Here is a 27,835-nt window from a genome sequence, read left to right on the forward strand (position 1 = left end):
AGGTGTGGCATTTCAAGATGCTGATTAAACAGCATGATTATTGCACAGGATTGCCTTGGGCTGGTCACAATAAAAGGTCTCTCTAAAATGGGCAGTTTGATATTGGGAAAATACGTTTATTGTTGCACTGAACTGAACTATGGATCTCACACGGCTAGGGCTACTAATGCATCTTTTGAAGACCAGTCAGTATCTGGTGATAAAACTAATACGTTCTTGGGGCCGTGAGCATACAGTATGCGTTTACTGCCAAGGCTGACTTCCTTTGTCAAGGCAGGCAAGGTGAATTGATCTGAATAAAGGGAGAAAAGAGAAAACACATTTCATACATTCCCTCATACTGAAGGTTGAGCTTCAAATTGTATTTCTTCCCCCGTCTTTCAGGCAAAGAAAGAAGTTCATTCCGATTCCTATTTAGCTGGCACCAAAGTGATGGCTAATCTTCTTGGGCAGCATATGAAGAAACAGCACAATCACACATTTAAAACAACACATTATCCCCCACCTCCCCAAAGCCTCCTAATAAAATTAAACAGAACAAATAAACCACAACAAATGAACAGAGGGAGACAGAAAGAAATGTAAAAATAAAATGTAATCCACAAACAAAGAAAGCCAAAATGGAAAGCATAATGTCCTCGCAGGGAACCAGCCAGCTATTGAGATTTAAAATGGAAATACCTTCAGTTGCTTTTTAAATCTTACTTTGTTGTCCGGTAGCTATAATTCACTGTGTTCAGTCTCTATAGAAAACTCCTGCCTGGCATTTGCTCTGGCTTGTGGAACATCTATAATGGTGTATCGATCGATCAAATAAGACAGAACCAGGGAGAATATTTTGCGCAAATGGGAGAAGTTAGCCTTGACAGCTTTCTGCCAGAAAGCAATGATGCGGAACCAGTGGTGGAAATGGGGGGGAACACTTGGGAACGGAGTTCCCAGAGTAAACGTTGAGATGGAACGGCGAGAACTTGAGGGGGGAACGGCATTCCCCCTCAGGTTCCCCTTAAAAAAAAATGTCTTGCAATGCAGTAGAGAGCAGAGCAGTGGAGAGCAGAGCCGTGGAGAGCAGAGCCGTGGAGAGCAGAGCCGTGGAGAGCAGAGCAGTGGAGAGGGGGCAGCATGAAAGGAGCAGAGAATAGTAACAGTAACTATTAGTGTGCGATTCAGTGTGCGTATGCTGGCTTTCTGGTTGTAATCAACTGTCTATGTACTCCGGTTAGAGAGAGATTGCAACCACGGTCTTTTTCACTGGTTTATTAAACTTGTAAGTATGGCATGTGTTGAGCATGTGGTTTCTGTAGGAAGATACAATACAATTTGAATTAAGTAATTATTAAAACAATGTAACTGAGTACAGCACAACAATCCAAAATCTAAATAATATCACAAGACTCAAGAACATCATAAAGAAACATGACAGTACACAGCTACAACAAGTCCTCTTCCCATCAAAGAAATTATATCGCAATTACAAATTATGCCCACATGGCGGCAGCATTGATCACATTCCTCTCCGTAATTCTTATTAGTTACTACAAACCATGTTTGTCAAGAAAAGGAAATAAAATGATTGTAACTACTATCCTACTTCAACTAACTTATTGCTATGCCTTTAAATGAAAATACTCATGTAAATATTATCTATAACAGGCATCAATTTCGACTGTATATAGTCTACATACAGTACGTGTATGCATGGAATTTCAATTACCAACATCATGAAATATAGTCGGAACAAATCGACAGCTACAGGGAACTAGCCACACAGCAAACTACTATACAACTGTAACCAGTCATACTGTAACTACTACACAGGTTTGTACTTACATTATAAGCGACGCACACACTGTCACACAATGAAGAATGATAACTACATCGCGGACCACGAGGTAGTTAAAGGGAGTGCGCTCAGGGAGTAATATGCACGGAGATGCGTGAGGGTTTTAATAGCGAGTGGGGCGTGGCTTAAACCTACTCAGTCCAGTAGTGGATTTCTCACAGCCGCCCCCGAATTCGTAACGAATAAGTAATAATAAAGTAAAGTCACTGCTGCTATTTGAGAACTAACAATTCACTCATCGGGCGTCCGAGGAAGTTCTATCAACTTTGCCACTGGACGGGTGTAGGTGCGGCCTTCAATGTCCACATCCGCAGTCCGTACTCTGCCGTCGTCACTAGGGATGACTCTGATGATGCGACCGATGGGCCAGAGTGCCCTTGGAAGCTGGGAGTCCACTACCATTACTACTTTCCCCACAGCAAGGTCCGGTGTGGAGGTCCTCCACTTCTGGCGGGGCTGGAGACTAGGAAGGTAGTTGCGCGTGAACTGACCCCAGAAATGGTCGGCGAGTACCTGGCTATGTTTCCAGCGTCTACGTCCCAGTAGGTCACTGGAGCCATACATGGCCTGTGGAAGGGAAGCGTCTCTTCTGCCCATTAGCAGGAGGTTGGGTGTGATCGGGTCAGGGTCGGCGAGGTCTGATGATACATAACCTAATGGCTTGGAATTCAGAATTCCCTCCACCTCAATGAGCAAGGTCATCAGTACCTCATCTGGAACAGGCTGGTCTCGGAGCACGACTTGCAGGGATGTCTTCACACATTTAATCTCCCTTTCCCACACACCTCCAAAGTGAGGGGCAAGTGGAGGATTGAATTTGAATGTGATACTCTGCTTGGCTAGTTGTTCCTTGAGGGATGGTTCCAATGACTCAAGAGCCTCCCGGAGCTCTCTGTCCCCACCGCGGAAGTTGGTGCCCCGGTCACACAGTAGCTCATACGGCTTTCCTCTCCGAGCCACGAAGCGGCGAAGGGCTAGCAGGAACGAGTCAGTGTCCATACTGGGGAGTAGATCAAGGTGAATACACCTTGTGGTGAGACACTTAAAGAGAATGCCCCACCGTTTCTCCCGCCGCCGCCCGACTTTGACTGTGTATGGGCCGAAACAGTCAACTCCGGTAGACCAGAAGGGGGGCTGTTTTATTCGGAGCCGTGCTGCCGGTAGATCAGCCATGATGGGGATCACTGGCTTGCTCCGCCACTTCCGACACTCCAGGCACTGCCGTTGATGCTTCTTAACGGCTTGGCGGCCTCGAAGTAGCCAGTACGTCCTACGGATTTCGGCAAAGACACGTTCGGGACCCGAATGGAGTAGGCGGTCATCGTAGTCTTTGATCAAGAGTTTAGTGATCGGATGGTCTGGTGCCAGCACGATAGGATGAATGGTGTCTTCCTGCAAGTCTTCTGTCTTCCTAAGACGGCCACCCACTCTGATAAGGCCCAGAGTCTGGTCATATACTGGAGAGAGAGAGATCAGACGGCTAGATGAGCGGATGGGTTTTGAGTGCTGCAAAGCCTTGATTTCTTCAGGGAAGCTTTCAGTTTGGCATTGCCTCAGGAGGGTGACTTCAGTTTCCAGCCGGGCTGAAGCAGAGATGGGGGAACCGGCCGCCCCGTGTTGGGACTCGTATATGGCTTGGGTCAAGTCTGACCAAGTGGTGTACTGAGATGGATCAGGTGCTGATACATCTGCCGTGGTGATGTTACCACAGAAGGTAGATGTCCGAAGCTCTTCTGTCTCTTCGACTCTCAGTATCGGATTTATTGGCCAATGGGCAGGGGAACCATACAGGAAGTCGGGCCCTTTATTCCAGTGACTAGGTTGAGACAGCTCTAGCAGGGTTTTCCCTCTGGTTATGTCATCGGCAGGATTTCGTCCTGTTTCCACATATCTCCAGCTGGCAGCAGATGTGAGCTCTTGTATCTCAGTAACCCTAGTCCCCACAAATACCTTGTATTGGTATGATTCGGATTGGATCCAACTGAGGACTGTAGTTGAATCTGACCACATGACGGTATCTCTGATCGGTAGTGTGAGCTCAGTGTGGATCACCTTAGCCAGCTGGGCTCCTGTTAGAGCAGCACAGAGCTCCAACCGAGGCATGGAGATCTGTTTGCGGGGAGCCACACGTGACCTTGCCAGGACGAATGACACATGTATGTGTCCATCAGCGTCTTCTACACGTAGGTAGGCCACGGATCCATAGGCCTTTTCTGACGCGTCGCAGAAGATATGAAGGTCTACCGTTGAGGTGTCGGAGTCTGCACAATCTGGAGTGTAGCATCGAGGGAATCCAATCTGCTGAAGGTGTGGTAGCTCACTCTCCCATAGCTGCCAGGCTGGGAGAAGACTGTCGGCAATGGGCTCATCCCATCCTCTCTCACTCCTCCACAGGGCTTGGACCAAGATCTTCGCTCGAGTAGTATATGGGATTATATAACCGAGTGGGTCGTATTGGCTAGCCAATACTCGGTACACATTCCTCATAGTGGGCTCGGTGAAGGGCACCGTACGATGTTTATAGCCCAGTGTGTCCGTGGAGCAGTGCCAACGGAGACCCAGTGTAGATTCCTGGGGGTCAGTTTTATCCACCGTCAGCCACAGCTCACACTCTGCAGACCTTGCCTCTGTAGGAAGATGAGAGATCACGGCGGGGATGTTGCAGGCCCACTGTCTGAGGTCGAAACCACCGGCGGCGAGGAGAGCTCTCATTTTATCGATGAGCTGTTTAGCTTGAAGAGGACAGCGGAGTGACTGCAGACAATTGTCCACATAGAAGGCTGTGAGGACAGACTCCAGGACATCTTCGTGGTCGCTGCGGTGATCCATGGCGTGGCGTTGGAGTGCATATACAGCACAGCAGGGGCTGCAGACTGTACCGAATGGTAAGACTTGCCACTCATAGATGTCAGGGTTGCGGGTCTTCTCCATATCTCGCCACAGAAAGCGGAGGAGTGGTCGGTCCTCGGGCAGCAGTCTCACTTGGTGAAACATGCCACGAATGTCTCCGCTGATGGCAACTGCATGCTCCCTGAAGCGGAGGAGTACGCCCAGCAATGGTGAACCAAGGGTCGGTCCAGGAAGTAGAGTGTCATTGAGGGCTATCTGCTGATAACTGAAAGAGCAGTTAAACACTACTCTGGCCTTGCCATTATGGTGTACGATATGATGAGGGATGTACCATGACTCATCCGTTTGGTTGGCCTCCTCACTGTCGATCTTGACCACGTAGCCAGCTTTCTCCAATCTGTGAATCTCCTGCGTGTACACTTCAGCTAATGTTGGGTTGTTAGCCAGTCGCCGCTCAGTAGCTCTCAAGAGTGGCATCACAGCTGTAAGAGGGGCCTGTAGTCGAGGAGCAGATTTCTTATGGATTAGTGGAGTAGCGTAACGGGTCACCCCGTCTACTGTGACAGTAACGGTTTTCTCTTCCAGTGTTTGCAGGGCTACCTGGTCCTGTTTGGATCGTGTCACTTCTTTCTCTGGTCTGTATGGCAAGATATCAAGTTGCCATAGTCTCTCCACATGCTGAACCAGTTCACTGCTGGGGGAGATGAATGATGTGTGCAGGCAGGTGGTCTCATCCGATTGGCACTGGAGGAAGTTGCTTGGCCCTTGTATAGCCCAGCCCAGCTGCGTGCATACGGCAACAGGGCCACCAGGAGGTCCCATACGGACAGGTTGAATGGGAGTCACCAAGTGTGGGTAGTCAGATCCGATGAGGAGCATTGGTTGCACTCTACTGAAGGACTGGATTGGAACTCCTCTGAGGTGACTGTATTTCCGCTTCAGTGACTCCATAGGGCATGACTGTTCTGCCAGGCTCACCTCGTCAGCTGTGAAGGCTCGTTGTATGGGGTATCTTGAGTGGGGAGTTGCGGTGGCTGATACTTCAAATGACACAGTAGAGCCTCTGAGTTTAACCACATCTTGCCTGATTGTTCTCAGAGGCAGGAGCTCTTCTTCCCCCTGTAGTCCTAGGTGCTTGGCAGCTGCTGGGAGGAGGATAGTTCTTTCGGACCCATCGTCCAGTACAGCATGTGTATTCAAGGTCCGCTTCCCACTGCGCAGCTGAACCGGGATCACTTTCAGCATAACACGGCCAGAGTGGCCTGATTGGCCCATATACACCGTGCTGGAGGATGTACCCATGGTGGGGGCATTCCGGTTGACTACTAGAGCCGCTTCATGGAGGACTGGTAAATGCTGCTCATTACAGGTGCTGCATGGCTTCTTGAGTGTACAGTTCTCTTGCTGGTGGCCGCGGCCACACCTCCAGCACCTTTTATTATCCTTTATCCAGGCGGCTCTTTCGGGGGTGCTGAGCTTAGCAAAACCCTCACAGGCATTTAGGTAATGTTCCTGACTGGAGCAGTATGGGCAGTATGGCTTGAAGCGATCGCGCTTTTTGGGGGAGGAAGCAGTTGCTGCCGTGCCGGGTTTGATTGAGGGGGAGGCGGAGCCATCACAGTGTTTCTGAACTCTCTGCTCGTTGCTGAGATAGACTATAGCAGTCTTCTGCGACTTGGCTGATTTGGTTTCCCTCTGCTCAGCATATTTAGGCTCATACAGACTTGTATTAGTGGCGCGCCGAGAGACCTGGATGGCTTGTGACTTCCTATCTAGCCAGGCAGCGAAGTCTGGAAGAGTATAGGTCTGGTCAGACCCACTACAGATGATCCCCCGTGATAGACAGTGCTCGGCGAAGCTGTCTCTGTAGTTGAGGGGCAGTTTTGAGAGTAGAGTGTCCACATGTGAACCACAGCTCAGCTCCGATTTTGAGGGGCCATCCATGCTTCTTAACATTCCCACCAGAGTGTTCACAGCCGCTGAAAAATCCTCAAAGGCTTGAGCGTCCCCTTGCCTTATAGGAGGGGAGTTGAGTATGGACCGAAGTTCCCCCTGTATGAGTTGCCTCGGCTGGCCGTATCTCTGCTGCAGAGCATGCATGGCACTGGTGTAGGGGGTAGGGTCATTTATATACCTTTTGGCCACTTGGTATGCGCTGGGCAGTTTGAGATGATCCAACAGTATCTGATACTTGTAGTCTTCTGACAGGTGCCTGTGGGGCCCAAGTATGCTTTCTAATCCTTTCTTGAGCATGATGAAGTCGCTCTCCTTCCCTGAAGCGAATGAGGTGAGCTTTGGTTTAGGTATGCCAAAGGAGGAGGCAATGGCCATTTCCATTATACCAGGCGTGAATGAGTCGGTTGGAGGATGTGTTGGTGTCGGCTGAACTGGGGGATAGTAATACATACCAGGCGGGTATGGTGGATAAGGATACATACCAGGCGGGTATGGTGGATAAGAAGGATATGGTTGGTAGGGCAGCGGCTGAGGCATAGGATACTGTGCAGGGAGTGCCCTGGGTTGAACTGCGGCATGTTGAAGGGGTTGAGGCTGCAGTGGCGGCTGAACAGGCATGGGAACAGCTGGTGCATTCTGGCCGCGCTGCGGCTGAAGGAAAGCGGGTGAAGGTCCAGACTGTACTGTTTGCTGTACCAGCCGAGACTGGCTCTGAGGTTGTGTCCCAGGCAGTGAAAGGGGCTGAGTAACCTGGGCTTGACCTGGGTAATACTGTAGACCTATTGGAAGAGCAACTGAAGCAGCATCCAGGACCGGCTGTTGCTCAGGCGGAGGAACTGACTGCTGGGCAGGTGTCGGTGAGCCTGGCTCGAGCGTGCGGACTGATTGCTGTTGTTGTGAGGTCACCAAAGTGTCTTCCCTCATTTGTCGGGACAGAGGGGGTACTCTGAGGGGAAACAGATTATCCTCTGATTGATAGCGCTCTAATTGAGGTAGGCTGGAGTAGCGTGGACAGTATGGGGCTTGGTAATGGGGATTACTGGAATAGCTGTGTGGGTAAGGCCCACGCTTGGTGCTGTCCATCACGAACTTTAACTCCTCCATTTGTCTGTTGACGTCCCTAAAACGTGACTCCATGCGTTCCCACCTGTCATCCTGGGAATCCTGATAGAATCCATGAGCGGGGGTGGAGAAGTCAATCCGTTTCTTCTCCTCTTGCGGAGGGATCTCTGCTGATGGCAAACTACATTCCTCCTTACCGTTTCCATATAAACCCAGTGGATAGAATGGATAGCCAAGCTCGTAATCCTCTAGATGTCCTGGAACCCGCCGGGCCCTGATGGGACGAGGATCCTGTGGTGGCTGTCCATTAGCGAATGACCTATAGGCTGCCATAGTGCAGTTGAGTACGTCCGGTTCGAAGGACCACTTGTGCGATTCAGTGTGCGTATGCTGGCTTTCTGGTTGTAATCAACTGTCTATGTACTCCGGTTAGAGAGAGATTGCAACCACGGTCTTTTTCACTGGTTTATTAAACTTGTAAGTATGGCATGTGTTGAGCATGTGGTTTCTGTAGGAAGATACAATACAATTTGAATTAAGTAATTATTAAAACAATGTAACTGAGTACAGCACAACAATCCAAAATCTAAATAATATCACAAGACTCAAGAACATCATAAAGAAACATGACAGTACACAGCTACAACAAGTCCTCTTCCCATCAAAGAAATTATATCGCAATTACAAATTATGCCCACATGGCGGCAGCATTGATCACATTCCTCTCCGTAATTCTTATTAGTTACTACAAACCATGTTTGTCAAGAAAAGGAAATAAAATGATTGTAACTACTATCCTACTTCAACTAACTTATTGCTATGCCTTTAAATGAAAATACTCATGTAAATATTATCTATAACAGGCATCAATTTCGACTGTATATAGTCTACATACAGTACGTGTATGCATGGAATTTCAATTACCAACATCATGAAATATAGTCGGAACAAATCGACAGCTACAGGGAACTAGCCACACAGCAAACTACTATACAACTGTAACCAGTCATACTGTAACTACTACACAGGTTTGTACTTACATTATAAGCGACGCACACACTGTCACACAATGAAGAATGATAACTACATCGCGGACCACGAGGTAGTTAAAGGGAGTGCGCTCAGGGAGTAATATGCACGGAGATGCGTGAGGGTTTTAATAGCGAGTGGGGCGTGGCTTAAACCTACTCAGTCCAGTAGTGGATTTCTCACAATTAGTTACTATTAGTAATAGTAACATGTATTTGAAGCTGAATAAGCCATGTCAATGTGTCATCAAGTCTGTCATAAATTAAATTAAGGGAGATTTTTATGTAGCTCTAATGGTAATGAGTAAAATCATAAAAAAGAAAAAAAGGTCAAAATTCAGCTCTTGATTTTTTTCCTTCACTGGGAAGAATCGAATCAATCAATCAAGGTATTTCCAGCTGAACGGCGGGTTCTCTGCGAGGACATTATGACAGACGGTCGTGCTGGGGGCCACAGGACAGACAGACGGTCTGGGCTTTTAACGGTTGGACGGCCCGTGCCATCATGGATGGACAGAAAGACACAGCCAGTTATAGAAGCAGCTGCACCGCTTAAAAAACAACACAAATTCCTATTATTGGGACAAAGATTACAGATAACATGAGAGGCTTACTTCTTCATTCAGTCTATATGGTTCAATTGACTCTCTGGGAAGGAGAGATTTTTTCAATGTCCCAAATTCTGAGTGATGCAGTAGAGCAGGGATTCTCAACCCTTTTCATATCAAGGACCCTGCCCTAACTTAGTCCACATCAGGGCAACGGACCCCATCTGATAAGATTTGGTCTCTGACACAGGTATAAGAATATTCTTCTATTGTTAGATATGATTTTGTCCAGAATCCCATGACTGTATGTACTGTATTTTATACAGTAGAGAGAACAGTGAATGCCTGACTGTACTGTTTCCCTTGGGGAAATGGTACTGTATCAGGGTTGAAGAGTTTTCAGACAAAACTCAAAGACAAACTGGTGAGAGATGAAAGCTGGGACAGTGTTGGAATCTGTGAGCTTGTTTAAAATAGCGAGAATTATAAAAGCAATATTCCGCACTATGCATAACCAGTTTATGGGTCGCCTGGCTGTCAAACAACACGGCGATATCAGACACTTTCTCGGCAAGCTACTGTCTCATACAATAAAGAATTATGCAAATGGCTTAAGCCTCCATTTGGCTTTGTGTTGTGAATTTGTGTTGTTTTTTTAAGCGGTGCAGCCGCTTCTATAACTGACTGTGTGTCTTTCTGTCCATCCATGATGGCACGGGCCGTGCTTCCATCCGTTAAAGGCCCAGACCGTCTGTCTGTCCTGTGGGCCCCAGGAACACAATGTCCTGTGGGCCCCAGCCCCACAATCGTTGATTGGTGAGGCTGTCCTCCTGTCAAATTCATATTATAGCCTGTTATCACCTAAAATTATGTAATGCACGTGCGTGCGTGTGTGTGTGTGTGTGTGCAGCCTATGTTTTCTTGGGAAAGCTCAATTCAAAGGAATGCATTTAATTGAGTGGGGATACATGGGTCTTCATCATCCTCAAATTGTCCCATATTCGGGGGACACAGTTTCAAGAAGATGAAGATGCATGCTACAAAAATGAAATTTTAAGCCATAAAGTGGCCAAGTCATAATGTTTGATTTTTGGTATAGCGCCCCCACTGGAGAAAAAAAAGGTACCAGCCACCAATGGTCCACATTAGAGCCACAGACCATTTGATGAGATTTGCCTCTCCACTCAAATCTTAGAATGTTTCATTGCTGGATCTGATTTAGTCCAGAATTCCATGACATGTCTGTATTGAAGGTAGAGAGATAACAGAGAAACTTCCATCAAAAATCGGTTCTTCTACATTCTCTGTGTCTTAACTAATGAACATCTAACAATTGATGCATTTCCTGGGGACCCCTGGAACCCTCTCAATGACCTCTGGTGGTTCCCAGACACCACGTTGAGAACCACTGCTTTAACGCCTGTTAGCAAGCAGTCCCTGTCCAAACGAATGGGAGAATTGTGCCTGACGTCCTCCCTCCCTGCTCTCCTCGCTATCCTAATTGCATTCATAACAAGACTACAAAGCCCTCCTGCAGATGGGCTTATCAGGGCGAACGCTAACGTTAGCACAAACGCATGCCCCCTCTCGATTAGCCTCCTGACGCTCGGCTAAAAATAAGCGTATGTACTGTACATGTACTGTATGCGGCCGCTCGGGCGAGATTGATCACGGTCGAGTTGGCGATTAGCCGATGGCCGCCGCTACGCTCGCTGTCAGAGCGCTGCTTCAGCTCAGACGTCTGATTCGCTGCATTGCAAACATGGAATTACGAATTAAACCCTTCACCCCCATGCTCAAATAACCACAGGAAAATGTGTGTTTGATGTGTGTGAGGCTGCTGCACAGGTTCAACCAAGCATAGTGTTAACAGAATCACACAACCAAACGGTGTGACGTGTGTGTGTGTGTGTGTGTGTGTGTGTGTGTGTGTGTGTGTGTGTGTGTGAGAGTGTGTGTGAGACGTGTGTGTGTGTGTGTGACATCTGTGTGTGTGTGTGTGTGTGTGTGTGTGTGTGACATCTGTGTGTGTGTGTGTGTGTGTGTGTATGTGAGAGAGAGAGAGAGAGTGAGTGAGTGAGTGAGTGAGTGAGTGAGTGTGTGTGTGTGTGTGTGTGTGTGTGTGTGTGAGAGAGAGAGAGTGAGTGAGTGTGTGTGTATGTGAGGTTAGCTCAATCAGGCAGAAAACACACATGATCACACTTCACCCATAATGCATTGTTGCCGCTGCTGTGTCCTGCATGGTGTGGCTCAAACAGATTCAGGTGAAACTGCTTTGACAGTTGTATCAGTTGTGGTCTTACGCTTGGTTCACACCAGAAGCATCTCAGAAGCAGCGCATCATGGAAGCATTGAGCAGGAGCCTTGCCATTCACACCAGATGCACTCTGTTTTGCTCCACGCCTCGCTCTGTTCTGCCCCGCGCCGGTCACAACTTATTGACTTCATGCCTGGCTGCACGCGGCCACTTGCGTCATGCATCAAAAATAGACCCGACGCGAAACTCTCGCTGCACACATCGCGAGGTGAGGTAACGCGCTGCGGCCGGTGTAATCAGTCTCCCCTGTTAACAAGGACGCCGAAATGAAACTGTCTCCGCGAGGCGTTGCTTCAGCGACGGATACATGTCTGGAGTGTTTGGGCTGTTAGAGCAGCCAGAAACATAGCCTGATATCAGACTGAATTGTCAACTCGTTACACTCATTTCCACCTTCTAGTCTGAGATTGCACTGTGTTTAACCAATTTCTATGAGGGGATCCCTCCAGGGGAATCCGTCTCTACACGTCTCTATTGAAGATCCTATGTGTAAGAATCAGGAAGCAACTGACGTATATTTAAGCAATAGATCACGACAGGCCATGGTATATGCTCATTATACCACACCTAAGGGTCGTGCTTCGCTATTTACGCAGCTACCATTTTTTTCTCAGTTTTCTCATGACTGTGGTATATTAACGTGGTATACGCTAAATATACCAAAGCAGATTGCTTGATTTGAGAGAGCCGTTTTATAATATTTTTTTTTATTGCCAATGAGTGAATGCCCCATAACGTAACTTAAAAATTTTGACCGGCCATGTCTCTGTCATTCCTATGTTATGGTGATTTCTATGAGCAGACTCGGGACTCGGACCGAGGTTTCATGGAAAATCTGACAGATGTGACATTTCTGCGTGTTCCTGAGCGTCTCTCAAATAAAACTGAGGCTGGGGTGGCAGACGGGCGTATACATTTGCCTTGGATACTGGAAACGGGTTCAATTCCCAGCATAAGCCACAATAATAATAAAAAAAGAAACGTGTTTCGTGCTTATTTAACCATGACCAAACCTTAACCTTTAGTTGTTTCACTTGTCTAACCACACTCTGGGAATCCATCGGTTAAAATAAATAAATATATTTTTTCAGACCTCTGGGGGCAAGCTCGTTTCATTACCTGAATAACCGGAACTCACCCGGCCGTGCCCCTTTATGCTAATTTTACTGAGCACTATTCTTTTCATGCAAATAGAAAATCTGTCTTGAGAGATTAGCCTAACCACAACCGTAACAACCGACTGCTTGGACGTAATTTGACAATTTGATGTAGTTTTTAAATGGGTTGTGTTGTGGGGACGCGGCTTGCGCAGGCGCACTTATTTGCTCGTGTTGCTGGAGGGTTATGCATGAAACTACTTTTCATACGATGTCACACGAACGTATCCTACGTTGCATAAGAACACACACACACACACACACACACACACACACACACACACACACACACACACACACACACACACACACACACACATTCCGACTCCCACTCATGGTGAATCTCCTGGTGAGACTGCCTTTCTCTCTCTTTCATCTGAAAGCTGTGACTTACTAATGCGTGTGACACATCTGCTGCTGCCTTTTTGCACTCATTCCGTGTAATTCACTGAACGAGGCAACAAACTGTAACTGCGTTTAAATGCCAAATGCAGTACTTAACGTGGGGTTGCCTGTACACAGATCCACAGCTTCAGCCCTGGGGCCATACTCTTCCGCTACTTCACCGCTTGATGCCTCCCCCTCCTGAAATAACATAAAACGACTCCATACATTCATCAAGCTTGGCAGGGAGATTGAATCCCTCCGAGCTCCACAGAATGTCTAGAAAATCTTCTCGGCCTTCTCCGTTCGCTTCGTGTTCGCAAAAGGCAGCCGAGAGCGCTGCTCTCCCATATCTCTCTCCTGGCCCAGCGCCTGAGAAGCTAGATAGGGAAATTATTCAAATTGAATTCGCATCCTCAGGTAGCAGGCTGGAGGGGAAGGGAGGCGGGAACATATATGGAATATAAGGGAAACTTTCATGTCTAAGCTATTCAAATTTGTAGGAAGATCAAGGCAGAGAATGGAAAGGAGAGACGTGTGAGAGGAGAGGAGGAGAGGAGAGGTCAGGAGAGAGAAGGAGAGGAGAATGAACCAGAAGAGAGGAGAGGAGGAGGGAACATATATGGAATATAAGGGAAACTTTCATGTCTAAGCTATTAAAATTTGTAGGAAGATCAAGGCAGAGAATGGAAAGGAGAGACGTGTGAGAGGAGAGGAGGAGAGGAGAGGCCAGGAGAGAGAAGGAGAGGAGAATGAACCAGAAGAGAGGAGAGGAGGAGGTGAGAGGAGGAGAGGAGTTGTCTGGGTACAGACTTTTGAATCGCCCACTCCACCGAGTTGAGATTTGGCTGCTTTTGGTCTGGCATTGTGACATGCAACAACGATTTCCACAATGATTAGCCAATCAGGGGTGGGCTAACGATAGCCAATCAACATAAAAAAAACAGCGCCATTGTCAAGCGGTTTCCCATTGTCAAGTGCACTGAGGAGTAATAACAACAATGGCGGTCCTTAGATGATCGAGGCTATCTAGGCTGTTTCCAAATCGATTAAAAGTACCACTTTGAAATCCGAAGAGCACTCTGCTTAAGAGGAGCTGTTCTTGTTTTCATTCTCCCCACTGGATAAACGTTATATTCAGGTGGATACGTTGGTCTCTAGTGATTGGTTAGGGAAATTTGAATTCCCCTGGAGGATTCACCTCATGGAAATCGGTTAGAGTGGAGTCAATGTCAGACTAGAAGATGGAAATGAGTGTAACGAGTTGACAATTCAGTCTGCTATCAGGCGAGGCTAGGAGAGGAGAGCTCTCCTTTCTCTGCTTGTTATTATCCATGGATGATTCCAGATCAATGGGCTGATTGATTTGATCATATTTCAGAGTCATGAGCTGTGTCATGACTCGTGACTTACCGTGGGTTCACACCAAGGCCAAACGCCAAAGTTGTAAAATGTCAACTCGAGCAAACAGACGGTGAGGCGACAAATCACGTCACGTGCCTCCTTCGTGCCGCCCGGGGCGAAATCTACTCTCGCGTTTGCAGTGACTTTGTATGTAATATGAGTATGGTTATGAGTGTTATTTATTTATTCTGAATTAATTCATTCCAATTGAGGATTCAGTGTATTTAGATGTGCGCTAAATAAAATAATTCCATGGTGTGTGTTTACATGCTCCAAGTCATAATAAAAGTTTCTGACATCCACAAAATACAGTAACAGAATGCAGCACTGGGCTTAAGTTTTTAAAAGATGACCCTGCTTCAGGCGCTTGCTGTTCTTTCTGATGAAGCAATACAAAAACAAGGCATCTTTTTTCTCACACGATATGGGTATAGTGTCATAAAAAATATGCTTTGTTTTCCCCAGCAATGATTGGGTCCATTTGTAAGCTTCAACGACGTACAGCAAAACTGGCCCAGTTAGGCAGAGTCAGCACGCTGCCAACATCAAGCCCAAGCACCCCGGGGTTAATAACAAGCGCATCCTTTCAAATTGACGTTACTTATGTCAAATGCATGAGCATTTGCAGAAAGAGGCGAGAGAGTCCATTGGAATGAGTGTTTACATGACGTATGTTTTAAGTTTCGTGATTGGATGGGCCTGTGTTTCAAGTGGGTTTGCCGGGGCTAGCCGTGTATGCAGTGTGTGTGTGTGTGGGGGGGGGGGGGGGGGGGGGCTGAGCTGATTCAGGGTCATGTAGATGTGATTTGTGATGCAAATAGGGGCAGGTTAATCAAGCTGAGGCCAACCCACTAATTATAAATTAGGGGGTTGAGCTGCTCTTAGTTCCGATCTGCTCCTCCTCTCAGCTTCAGCTGCTCAAATTAATCAACTTAAATTTTAAAGTTAAAAACTTTGATGTCTCTACTGCTAACTTTAGCTTGCAGCAAGAAATACAGTACAGTAGCCAGTGGAGGCTTGTCCATAGATGCAGAGGAGGTTGCTCCGCCTCTATTTTTGAGAGGCATGAGAGAGATAAAAAATATGTAAAATGTTTATATATTTTTTTATTAATACATTTTTTCTATAAAATATAAATCTCTCTTCTTTCAAATTATGATTAAAATGCTTCAAGTGCCACACCTGCAGGCCTATTGGAGGAAGGAGCTCTCTGTCCTCCCTATAGGCAGGATATCATAGTGAACTATTTAGGGTATGATCAAACAAGTTTCGGACACTACCCTTGGTAAACACGACCGCATTGCATTGTTGTATTGTTGTGTAGAAAATGTTGCGTACATTCTCAGTTCACTAGAAATATATATGCTTAAGATATATTTATATTTATATATATATATTTATATATATATATTATATATATTTATATATAGATATATTTATATATATATTTATATTTATATATATATATATATAAATAATTGCGTATATATGTAAAATATATGCTTCTGGTGTGAATGGCAAGGCTCCTGCTCAACGCTTCCGTGACGCGCTGCTTCGGAGACGCTTCTGGTGTGTCCCAGGTGTAAGAAAATCCATGACTAAAAAGTCATGGATGTGATAAATGTTTTTGAAGGATTATTTCCTGGAGGAGACAATGAAATTAGGACAAAACAGGTTTGAATAAATCAAATTAAGACTTGATGTTTCCTGCGATGGATTCTCTCACTCTGTGGAAGTTGTTTTTCATTGTTTTTGGTTTGTTTGTTTTCAGCGTGTAGCAACAGCCGGTACCTCCTCCTGATGTTTCACTTCCTGTCTTTTTTACAGGAAGTGCCGGGACTCCCGTCATGTTCAACGAGAATGGCGATGCCCCCGGACGCTACGACATCTTCCAGTACCAGATCAACAACCGCTCCACAGCAGAGTACAAGGTCATCGGCCACTGGACCAATCAGCTGCATTTGAACGTAAGGAGCAGGGACCTGGCAGGTCCTGAATCAGAAAAGCTGTTGTTTTGTCGGGATCTGTCAGACGCTGAGTCGGCTGAGTGGATGTGTGAGATTAGGGGTGGGCGTCGGGCAAAGATAACTTTTTTCAGGCAGATTCACATCCCACAATCTTATCACAATTCTTTTTCATGTTGGTTTCAAGACTATTTTGTAGGGATGGACAATAAGGACAAAATCAAATATCACAATGTTTTTGTCCAAATACCTTGATATAGATATTGCGACAATATTGGTGCTCTCACAAAATATTTAGGCCTACACAATGAGATTTTTGCACACACACACACACACACACACACACACACACACACACACACACACACACACACACACACACACACACACACACACACCCCACTTGACAAAGCATGGCTCTGACACGAGTTCGGAGTGAGTTCATTCCCAGTTCCATTGTGATCAAGCGAAATCTCACCAAATAGTACAGCGGCTCAGCGGGTAAGATGAAAATATTATTTACCGTATTTAATTATTTCTGGGGGGAGGGGGATTTTTAAGGTTAGTGAAAGGTTTTGGTTGGTTAGGGTTACGGATATAGTTTAAGAAGAACTTTGTTCAAAATTAAAATGTGGCAATAGTCGTGTCCCCTTCACATAACTGTTTCATAATTGTAACTCTTTGCGTGCCACCAACACGTAATTTCATTTAAACGAGTCAATTTCATTTCACATATTTTTGTGAGATGAGGTTGGATGATCACGACAATGATGATGACTGAATTGAGACCAGCCTGGTTGATGTCCTGTCTGCCCCTCTCCACCAGATGGAGGCCCTGCAGTGGGCCAGTGGTGCCCGGTCGGTCCCCTCCTCGGTGTGCAGCCTGCCCTGCCAGACGGGCGAGAGGAAGAAGGTGGTGAAGGGCGTGCCGTGCTGCTGGCACTGCGAGCGCTGTGAGGGCTACCACTTCCAGGCCAGTGAGCTCACCTGCGAGCTGTGCCCCTACGAGCGCCGGCCCGACCGCAATCGCACCGGCTGCCAACCCATTCCCATCATCCAGCTGGACTGGAGCTCCCCCTGGGCCCTAGTGCCCGTCTTCATCTCCATCCTGGGCATCGTCGCCACCACCTTCGTCATTGTCACCTTCGTCCGCCACAACGACACACCCATCGTGCGCGCCTCGGGCCGGGAGATGAGCTACGTTCTGCTGACGGGCATGTCAAGTTTATTTTTATTAGCCCTAATTCACAAGTGTGTATCAGAGAATGTGTCTAGCTACGCAACAATCAATGAACAGAATTTAACTTATATAAAGCTTATTAAAAAATGAGCAGAGAAGAGAGAGGAGAGGGGGAATAGAGAAGAAAGTAGAGATGTAACGCTATAGCCTGGGTAAACCCAGCCTTCAACGTGACGTCACAGGCTATGCCTGTAGCGTAAGTTTCTTCGTGACTCATAGCACATAGAGGTCACGTGGAGGCTGGGTTTACCCAGGCTAGTAACGCTATACTCACAATTCAATACGATTCATCATAGGATTTTCTCTTCTTTCTTTTTTTTTTAACAAAATGAGACTGCAGACAAATATGACTGAAAAAGATTCCGTTAATTATTATTATTTCTTAGGAAAAAAAATACCGCCTGTTTTCGTAACTTTTCTCTATCTATCAGTCTATTATTTCTGATGTAGGGTATACACAAAACACAAACTTTTTAATGAAGGCATTTCGTTTTCTTTCTAAAAGAAAAAAATCATCTCGCCGATTTGAATGTTCAAACATTTGTATTGATTTTTACCTATCTCGCGATGTATTGTTACATCACTAGAAAACAGTGAAGAGGGAGAAAAGAGAGGAGAGAGAGACCAGGAGAGAGAACAGAGCGAGAAGAAAGTGAAGAGAGGGAGACGAGAAGAAAGAGAGAGCAGAACAAGAGAACGCAGTCGACAGTATCTAACCTTAACCTGAACTCACTAGCAAACAAAGAATCTAGCTAATCTAAAGCCTAACCTACCCTATCATAACCTACTCTAACCTAGCCTACCCTTAACCTAAACTACTGTAACTAGCAAACAAAGTATGTAGCTAATCTACAGCCTAACCTACTCTACCCTATCCTAATCTACTCTAACCTACCCCTATCCTAGGCATCTTCCTGTGCTACGTCATCACCTTCCCCATGATCGCGGCGCCCGACGTGGCCGTCTGCTCCTTCCGACGCATCTTCCTGGGCCTGGGCATGTGCTTCAGCTATGCCGCGTTGCTCACCAAGACCAACCGCATCCACCGCATCTTCGAGCAGGGCAAGCAGGCGGTGACGGCCCCCCGCTTCATCTCCCCGACCTCCCAGCTGCTCATCACCTTCTCGCTCATCTCCGTGCAGCTGCTGGGCGTCTCCGTGTGGTTCGCGGCTGACCCGCCGCACACCTTTGTGGACTACGGCGAGCAGCGCACGCAGGACCCCCAGAACGCCCGCGGCGTGCTCAAGTGCGACATCTCCGACCTGTCGCTCATCTGCTCGCTGGGCTACAGCATCCTCTTGATGGTCACATGCACTGTTTACGCCATCAAGACGCGGAGTGTGCCAGAGACCTTCAATGAGGCCAAGCCCATTGGATTTACTATGTACACTACCTGCATCATATGGCTGGCCTTTATACCCATCTTCTTTGGGACGGCGCAGTCGGAGGAGCGGGTGAGTGCGTCTCCTTGATCAATTATGCACGCTCATGTTTTATGTAGAGTTCAGCCCTCAAGGAATGTTTATATATGGAAATATGCTGTCAGCAGGATTCACCATGTACAGCCCCACTCCATGTGACAGTCGACTACATGTTGAAGTAAAACAGATGTTAGAAGCCTCTGTGCTTTCTGCATTGCAGTTCTGAGCTCTGAGTTATCTTCCCAGCCATTATTATAAAGTGCAATGACGTTTGAGCATTCCCAGTGGCCATGTTCCCATTAAAAAGGCATTTAAACAGTACCTGGGTAGTGTAGAGGTAAAAACACTGCCTAGACCCAGGTTCAATTCCCGGTAGCTGTACTTCTGGCTTGGTCAGACCAGACGTTCCTATACAGACACAATTGGCCGTGTCTGCGGGTGGGAAGCCGGTGGGGTATGAGTCCTGGTTGCTGTACTAGCGCCTCCTCTGGTCGGTCGGGGCACATGTTTGGGGGGGAGGGGAACTGGGGGGAATAGCGTGATCCTCCATTGTGCTACGTCCTGCCGTCCTCGCTGTCAGGTGAAAAGAAGCAGCTGGCGGTTGCCAGCTGCTTCTTTTTAGCATGTGCTAGTCTACAACTCTCCCCAGATTGGCAGAGGGGGTGGAGCAACGACTGGGACAGCATGGGGAATTGGCCAATTACAATTGGGGAGAAAAGGGGGGAGAGGTGCGTTTAAAAAATGACTGTCACGGGTGAAAAGGTTTTTTCTTCTTCTTTTTTTCACCAACTATTTAAAGACCTTGATTGAACGTTCACATTTAGACCATATTTCACCGGGATATTACACCAGTGAAATGTGGTCTACTCTAAATGTCAACATTTATTCATTTATTCGAAAAATACAGGGAGAGAGAGATGGCTGACATGCAACAAAAGTCCACAACCGGATTTGAACCTCAGCCTTTGTGCTTATGAAGTATGCATCTAAACCAGTACTGTAGACTACCAGAGCGTACTAACTGTATTAAATATTTTACTAACCCTTAGGATACACCACTTAACTATGTCAGTGTCAGTTGTACTGTAGCAGGTAGTGGAAGCTGTAGCAACTAAATACTTGTGCATGCGTGTTACAGTACAGCAGCAATTTCTTATTTTACATTAATGTATAGAAGTAATGCTCCCATTCCGATGTCCTGGAAGCTTCTTAATTCCGTATCTATGACATTTTAAATGAAACATTGAATGTGTTGTCTTTGTGTAGACCACATTTCGCCTAGCAGTGCAATATCATCTCTCTTTCCTAATACAGCTGGACAAATGATCAAAACTAGCATAAAGCCCATCCCTGTGTGACTGGCCATTGACAGTAGTCCGGCCTCGCTCACAGAGTTGGCATGCAGCCTCTCCTCTCTCTCCCCAGAGGGTTTTCATAGTGCACTTCGGCTGATTTACAACTCGGCTCAGCTGTGTGCTGCTCCACTCTGGAGCTCTCCATGGTGCTGAACCTTTCTTGAGTCATTTTGGCCACTAATTTACCTTTTTTTGCAGCCCTAATTAGCTAATAAAAAAATCTGGCTCTGTTACCCGCAGGGCAATCTGGGAACCCAAAAAAAAACATTTTGGGTTCTAAACATAATACTAAACATGCAGTGTTTAGTATTATAGTGAACTATATGGGGAACCATCAAGCGAGTTTCAGACACTGGAAACAGAAGGATAATCCAGGCACTCCAATTGGAAAAATCACAACGAGGAAGGACTATATGAATTAAAAAGCCTGTATTTTAGTGGCTCAGATTAAAAAACATGCCAACATGTTTCAACCCATGAGTCTTCATTAGGGCTAAAAATACAGACTACACAGGTCGCCTCACCTATATAATCACAGGCCGGCAGTAAAGAATGGTGAACGCACTATTATATACTATTTCTGGGACCGGTTTCGAACAGGGCTAGTGACACAGCTACTGTATATTGGCTTCTGATTGGATGACTGTTCAGTGATGCAGCTCAGGTGAGGAAATACCTGTCGTGTCACGCATGCACACACACACACACACACACACACACACACACACACATACACATTACACACCAGAGATAAACCTGGATTATGTGAGGGATTACGTGTGTGTGTGTGTGTGTGTGTGTGTGTGTGTGTGTGTGTGTGTGAGAGAGAGAGAGAGAGAGAGAGAGAGAGAGAGAGAGAGGAGTGAGTGAGAGAGACAACAGTAGACAGCGATAGGGAGTGTGAATGTGTGTTTGTGAGTAGGCTATGTATGTGATTGTGTGTGGGGGGGGAGTAAGAGAGAGAGAGTGAGAGAGATTCCAAAGATTATAACAAGTTGATCCGCAGAAATGACAACATCTGATACATTGATCCAAAACATTGTCATTCCAGGAGGTCAAATTCCACCATTTTGACACGACCCTTGGTGTCACTTTTTAACGCACTGTGTACCCTTCCTCGTCATTTTCCCACCTCACCTTCACCAGCCTGTAACAGTTATTGTTAGGCACCTACTTGGTTAAGGTTGGGTTCAGGTTAAATGTGGCTTACGGTTTAAATGTAGACTTTGGACACGCTGGGAGGCCAGCACCGGTTTCCAGGATGTTTCTGTTTCTGTTCCGTCCACCCCGACCACAGCGCCCCCACTGGCCGATGTGTTCTCTCTCCCGCGGCGTGGCTGGACGGTGGGAGCAGCTGCTCTGAGCGTCTAATAATGACGGTGTGGGTTTACATTGGAGTTAGCTGAAAGCCGGGTGCATCTAATACAGACGCTAAAGGACACATTGTACACAGTGTTGGGAGGCTTACTTTTAAAATGTATTCCACTACAGATTACCGAATACATGCCCCAAAATGTAATTTGTAACCTATTCCATTGCATAACTCAAGTAAAGTAACTTATTCTAAATAAATTAGTTTGTATTCACTTTTGGAATACTTGTACTTCTACACAAACGCGAGAGCAATGCGGTCGCGACGCGGCGCACTGATGTAATTTTGCGACCTTCTTCAGCATGTTTGTCAGTAAAATGTTCTTTATATTTCCAAGTCAAAAGCACATTCCTGACAGGCTGTGTGTCTCCTGCAGGAGAAGAATTTGACGACCTGGGAAGGAGGACGGCTTGATTAATCTGAAATATTGATCGGCTCCTATTGGTTCCACCTGACAGCGAGGCCTTTAACACACTGTCTGGGACTGATCGCTAATTAATGACTTTGTAATCACCACTGACTGCTCTGCATCCATCCAGCAGACACCTCATTACAGCTGAATCACACTGAGCTTCGTCAACGATTCCTGGGTTGAGTTTGCTGTAGCCAAGCTGCCAGATGGAGGGTTCTGCTCATTATCTCGTCCTCTAACGGGATATCTGTTTAAAATCAGACACACAGGTGGTGTGAATTACTCCCGAGTTTTTTAAAGTGTCTGGAAATGTCTTGAAATAGTAAAAATTAGTGTGGGCCAAAAGCTTGGCATCTGGTCATCCGGTAAAAAAAGCGGAAACAGCATTGCAGATACAGAGGATACAGAAATCATCTGTGCTCCAAAAGATAATTCCACTCTGAAAACAATGGCGTCTATCAAACAGTGTATTGGATTCTCTGTTTTTGCCGTTTGAGTTTCTCTTTTCTTTGTCCGTTTGCATTTCTAGTTTTCCCTAGCCAATTTAGATGAAACCACGGCCACTTCTGTATGATGAAAGCCCCGGATTTCAAACATTTGAGGTGAGAAATCAGTCATGTTCGCTGAATCTGGCTTCATTTTACATCGACAAGGCTTAGTTTAAAAGTTTGTATACGAGTTTCAGGAGGTTCCGGGGGCGGCGAGTCACGTTCTGAGTCTGTGAAATTCACCAAAACAAGACCTTAAAAGTCATTGAAAAGTGCTTGAATGTGATGTTCGAGTGAAAGTGGAAACCCTGAAACATATCATGAGAGCTGACTAGGCCTGTATAGACTGAGTGATATGAGTGTTTGATGTGGGGCAGGTCAAGGGTGACCGGATGTCCCGGTTTGCACAGCATTTTCATCAATTTTCCAGTGTCCCACAAATCGAGACGATATCCCACATTTTGATTGGGTAAAGTCAAACCGCTGCAGGACAGACGCTTTTCCAAAATCGGGCATGTATGCACTGGCTGTGAAGAAAGCAGGGAAGGCTGTCATCACAGGGCTGTGTTTGCTGCCAGTCAAACTGCGGTAGGTGCAGGTTAACCCGTCACCTTCAGTATGCAGATTTTGTGATGTGATTTGCCAGAGATATTTTTCATTTTCACACGCGTGATGTGTCACAGAGTGAGTGTCTCACAAGAAGCGTGGCTCAAAGAGAGATTGAGAAGCATTCCCACTGAAACCCAGAGATCATTGCCAGACAGATAAGGTAACAGCAGCTGAAATGACTCGTTTAGAGGGAGAGAGAGAGAGAGAGAGAGAGAGAGAGAGAGAGAGAGAGAGAGAGAGAGAGAGAGAGAGAGGGAGAGAGGGGTTCTACTATAAAACGATGAATAACTTTAATATGATGGTGTTTTTACAGCACATAATCATGCCATGTGTTCATATCTGTTGTTGGAGAAAATAATATAGGCAGGTTTGGCATAAAGAGCAGGAAACCCCCTCTAGTGAAATTCTGTTTGAATTAAGGATGGACAGAGTGTATAATTAACACTTTTAATCCACAGTAAAGTTCATTGCTATAATGTATTACTTTTCTTTTTTGGATATAGCATTGTACTGCTTACAAGGGGCAAAATAGTAATCATCAAAAACAGAGTAGGCCTACCTCTCAGCATTAGAGCTGCAACAATTCCTAGTCGACTAGTCAATCAACGGTAAATTATTCGCCTGGCTTCCAAGAAAATCCTAATAAGCTTGATAAGTCTGGATACATCACAAATTAACTGAACAAGTTTATCTGTTTCTGCAGTCCAATGTCCTCATATGAACACCTTTTCAGAATAAACCGATCAACCTTTATCGGGTTGAAAATTATTATCGATCATCCTGCTGCTGATCTGCCGTCATGTAAACCTTCGGATAACCTTCACATCACACAAGCAGTGTGGGGACGTGAGTTGAGACGGGAGGAGGTCTGCCTCAGGTGGTTTTTACAGGAGGGGAAACTTGCTGACGTGGCAGATTTAGATCAAATCTGAGACTACAATTACAGACTTCCTCCTGTAAAACGAATCCTGTCCAAACAGTTCTTCCCAAACAGACGCAGGTATCACATAAAGCTTGCTGCAAGGCGTTTTGCCCGCTTTGCTGCACAATCGACTTTCTCTGAAACATATCTCAAAACTGTCATAATAACCTGACCAAAGGAAACAGAAGTTGCACATTCATCACTAGCAGTTAAAGTGTGGACACCACATTTTCTTTATTTTCTACTATTTTCCATATTTTAGAGTAATAACACAAACGGCCCCCCAAAAGTGTTCAAAGCGGTTTTCCATTTTAGATTCTTTAAAGCCACTCTGCCTAGTAATGAACCAGGTCCTCACCGCTCTGCCTGGAAATGAACCAGGTCTTCACCGCTCTGCCTGGTAATGAACCAGGTCCTCACCGCTCTGCCTGGTAATGAACCAGGTCCTCACCGCTCTGCCTGGAAATGAACCAGGTCTTCACCGCTCTGCCTGGTAATGAACCAGGTCCTCACCGCTCTGCCTGGAAATGAACCAGGTCTTCACCGCTCTGCCTGGTAATGAACCAGGTCCTCACCGCTCTGCCTGGTAATGAACCAGGTCCTCACCGCTCTGCCTGGAAATGAACCAGGTCCTCACCGCTCTGCCTGGAAATGAACTAGGTCTTCACCGCTCTGCCTGGTAAAATGAACCAGGTCCTCACCGCTCTGCCTGGAAATGAACCAGGTCCTCACCGCTCTGCCTGGAAATTAACTAAGTCTTCACGGCTCTGCCTGCTGGTAATGAACCAGGTCCTCACCGCTCTGCCTGGAAATGAACCAGGTCTTCATGGCTCTGCCTGCTGGTAATGAACCAGGTCCTCACCGCTCTGCCTGGTAATTAACCAGGGCCTCACCGCTCTGCCTGGTAATGAACCAGGTCCTCACTGCTCTGCCTGGTAATGAACCAGGGCCTCACCGGTCCTCACCGCTCTGCCTGGTAATGAACCAGGGCCTCACCGCTCTGCCTGGAAATTAACCAGATCCTCACCGCTCTGCCTGGTAATGAACCAGGTCCTCACCGCTCTGCCTGGTAATTAAGCAGGGCCTCACCGCTCTGCCTGGAAATGAACCAGGTCCTTACCGCTCTGCCTGGAAATGAACCAGGTCCTCACCGCTATGCCTGGAAATGAACCAGGTCCTCACCGCTCTGCCTGGAAATGAACCAGGTCCTCACCGCTCTGCCTGGTAATGAACCAGGTCCTCACCGCTCTGCCTGGAAATGAACCAGGTCCTCACCGCTCTGCCTGGAAATTAACCAGGTCCTCACCGCTCTGCCTAGAAATGAACTAGGTCTTCACCGCTCTGCCTGGAAATGAACCAGGTCCTCACCGCTTTGCCTGGAAATGAACCAGGTCCTCACTGCTCTGCCTGGTAATGAACCAGGTCTTCATCGCTCTGCCTGGTAATGAACCAGGTCCTCACCGCTCTGCCTGGTAATGAACCAGGTCTTCACCGCTCTGCCTGGAAATGAACCAGGTCCTCACTGCTCTGCCTGGTAATGAACCAGGTCTTCACCGCTCTGCCTGGTAATGAACCAGGTCCTCACCGCTCTGCCTGGAATTGAACACAAAACACAATTCTGCTCACACACTCACTCACAGACAGACACATCACATTCTTACTATAGGATATATATATTTAATGAAAATACCATATATGTTTTAACTGCTTGTATGTGTCTACAATAGTATGTCCATATATGAGACTAGTATCACTGTATAGAGGGGCATGTATGTTTATATTATTTCCCTGTATGGGATATACATGTACAGATGTTTTTCTTGCAGATATGTGTGTTCTGTGGGAGCAGGGAGGGTCCAGGCTGTTAATTGCAGAGTGGCTGTAAAACACAACAAACGCCTCGGGTGGGTCTGATTCTGATTCATGATTCGTGATTCATTATGCATTGGGCCAATGTGTCTGCTCAGCTCTGCACTAATCGTCCAGCTGTGGTGAGCGCTATTGACTTTCCATCGAGCTGCTTTAGGAATGGATGCTCCAATCCTGCCCATATGCTCTGTAAACATATGCTAATAGCGATATGCTTCATATCACCAGACACAGAAAATCAATAAACATGCCTGTATGTCGAGTCAAATTTAAAAATCGAATCCAAGCCTAGCTCTCTTTCACGTCTGAATTCATTTAATCACTGGAAACAATGTTTCTGCTGCTGTGTAAATCAGGGCTGCCAATGCTTTTCCAAGGAAGGCAAGGCTATTGGCTGCTCAAAAAGTCCCCGCTCTTGGCAATGTAACTACATCGTTCCCCATGGTCCGAAGTAGTCACCAGATTTTTTTTCTTACCGAAAGACGGAACCACTATGGTACCAGTACCCTTACAACCGGTACTTACCGGACCGATTTGCAATGCAGGTTTACACTGTAGGTACCTCATTTCGGTGCATTTCTGCTGAGTGAAATAACGGCCCTCTGGTGCTCCTTCACTAACAGCAGTGTTTGGAGTGTGCCGCTTGGTACCATTTTAAAAGTGTCGTTTTAGCACCGGTATCGGGAAAATACAATGGAAAGTCTGGAGGTTTTGAATTCAGTCCTGGAGAGAAACCGGAGCCAATGGAGAGAAACCAGACCGACTCTCCAGCATTTGCTCAGCACTAACTCAAACTACTAGTGGAATACACATCCCTGTGTGACTGGCTATTTAGTCAGGCCTCACTCTCAGAGTCCCAGAGGGCTTTCATGGTGCACCTCACTGGCTGATTACAACTCCGCTCACCTGTGGTTGTCTGTGGATTTGAATATTTTGCTCAGTAGCAGCAGCTATAGTGTTAGTGAACTATTAGCCTGGGTAAACCCAGCCTCCACGTGACCTGCTCTCAGACCTGCTCTCAGTCACTACTGCCTGAGAGCAGGTCTGAGAGCAGGTCACGTGGAGGCTGGGTTTACCCAGGCTAGTGAACTATTACTACTTGAGGGGAAATTTAAGGGTGAAGTCAGGGTGCAAAGGGTTGTGGGAAAAATTCTGTTTTTGACACATTAACGGCAGGTTGTGATTCAAAGTTTTTTGACATTTGACTGAAATTTGACAGCCAGGTGTTGTCAGCACTGCAGCACTAGGACAGTCTTTGGGAACAAATTTCCAATGCAAACTTGAGTTTTGCCGATTCACTGCAAACTTTTGACTTGCGGTGGATTTATGATGCAACCCCAACTACTCCTCTCTCTGGCAGCCTCCTATTTGACTTTTGTCTTTATCTTTTTCCAACTATCAACTGAGCAGTTCAACTCAGTCATAATGCCACCTATCCAAAAATAAAAATCATTACGTGGAGTTTCATCATCTAGTATCTTAGAGTGTGTAGAGGTGAAGAGGAAGGCGGGGCCATTATCATTTTGCCAACCAAGGACTCCAAGTACTACTCAATAAAAAGTACCCTCATTTGTTCCAGTTTTGTGCTATCAGTACTCTGAGAGTGGGTGTCACAACTTTTCAGGACGACACGT

The 27,835-nt window shown here is 46.4% G+C and overlaps 1 protein-coding gene across 1 annotated transcript in view; it reads left to right on the plus strand.

Moving 5' to 3' along the window:
• LOC310792978 (metabotropic glutamate receptor 8-like) overlaps positions 1 to 27,835 on the plus strand; it is a gene marked incomplete at both ends in the record, with an annotated part of 160,115 nt that overhangs the window by 117,520 nt on the left and 14,760 nt on the right. The window contains 3 exons of the mRNA XM_083654735.1: positions 16,377 to 16,516; positions 17,340 to 17,727; positions 18,660 to 19,207. Coding sequence (XP_083510861.1) covers positions 16,377 to 16,516; positions 17,340 to 17,727; positions 18,660 to 19,207 — 1,076 coding nt within the window. The remainder of the gene's footprint in view (positions 1 to 16,376; positions 16,517 to 17,339; positions 17,728 to 18,659; positions 19,208 to 27,835) is intronic.

Source organism: Poromitra crassiceps, assembly GCF_964638095.1.
Source record: "Poromitra crassiceps genome assembly, chromosome: 18".
NCBI lineage: Eukaryota > Metazoa > Chordata > Actinopteri > Beryciformes > Melamphaidae > Poromitra > Poromitra crassiceps.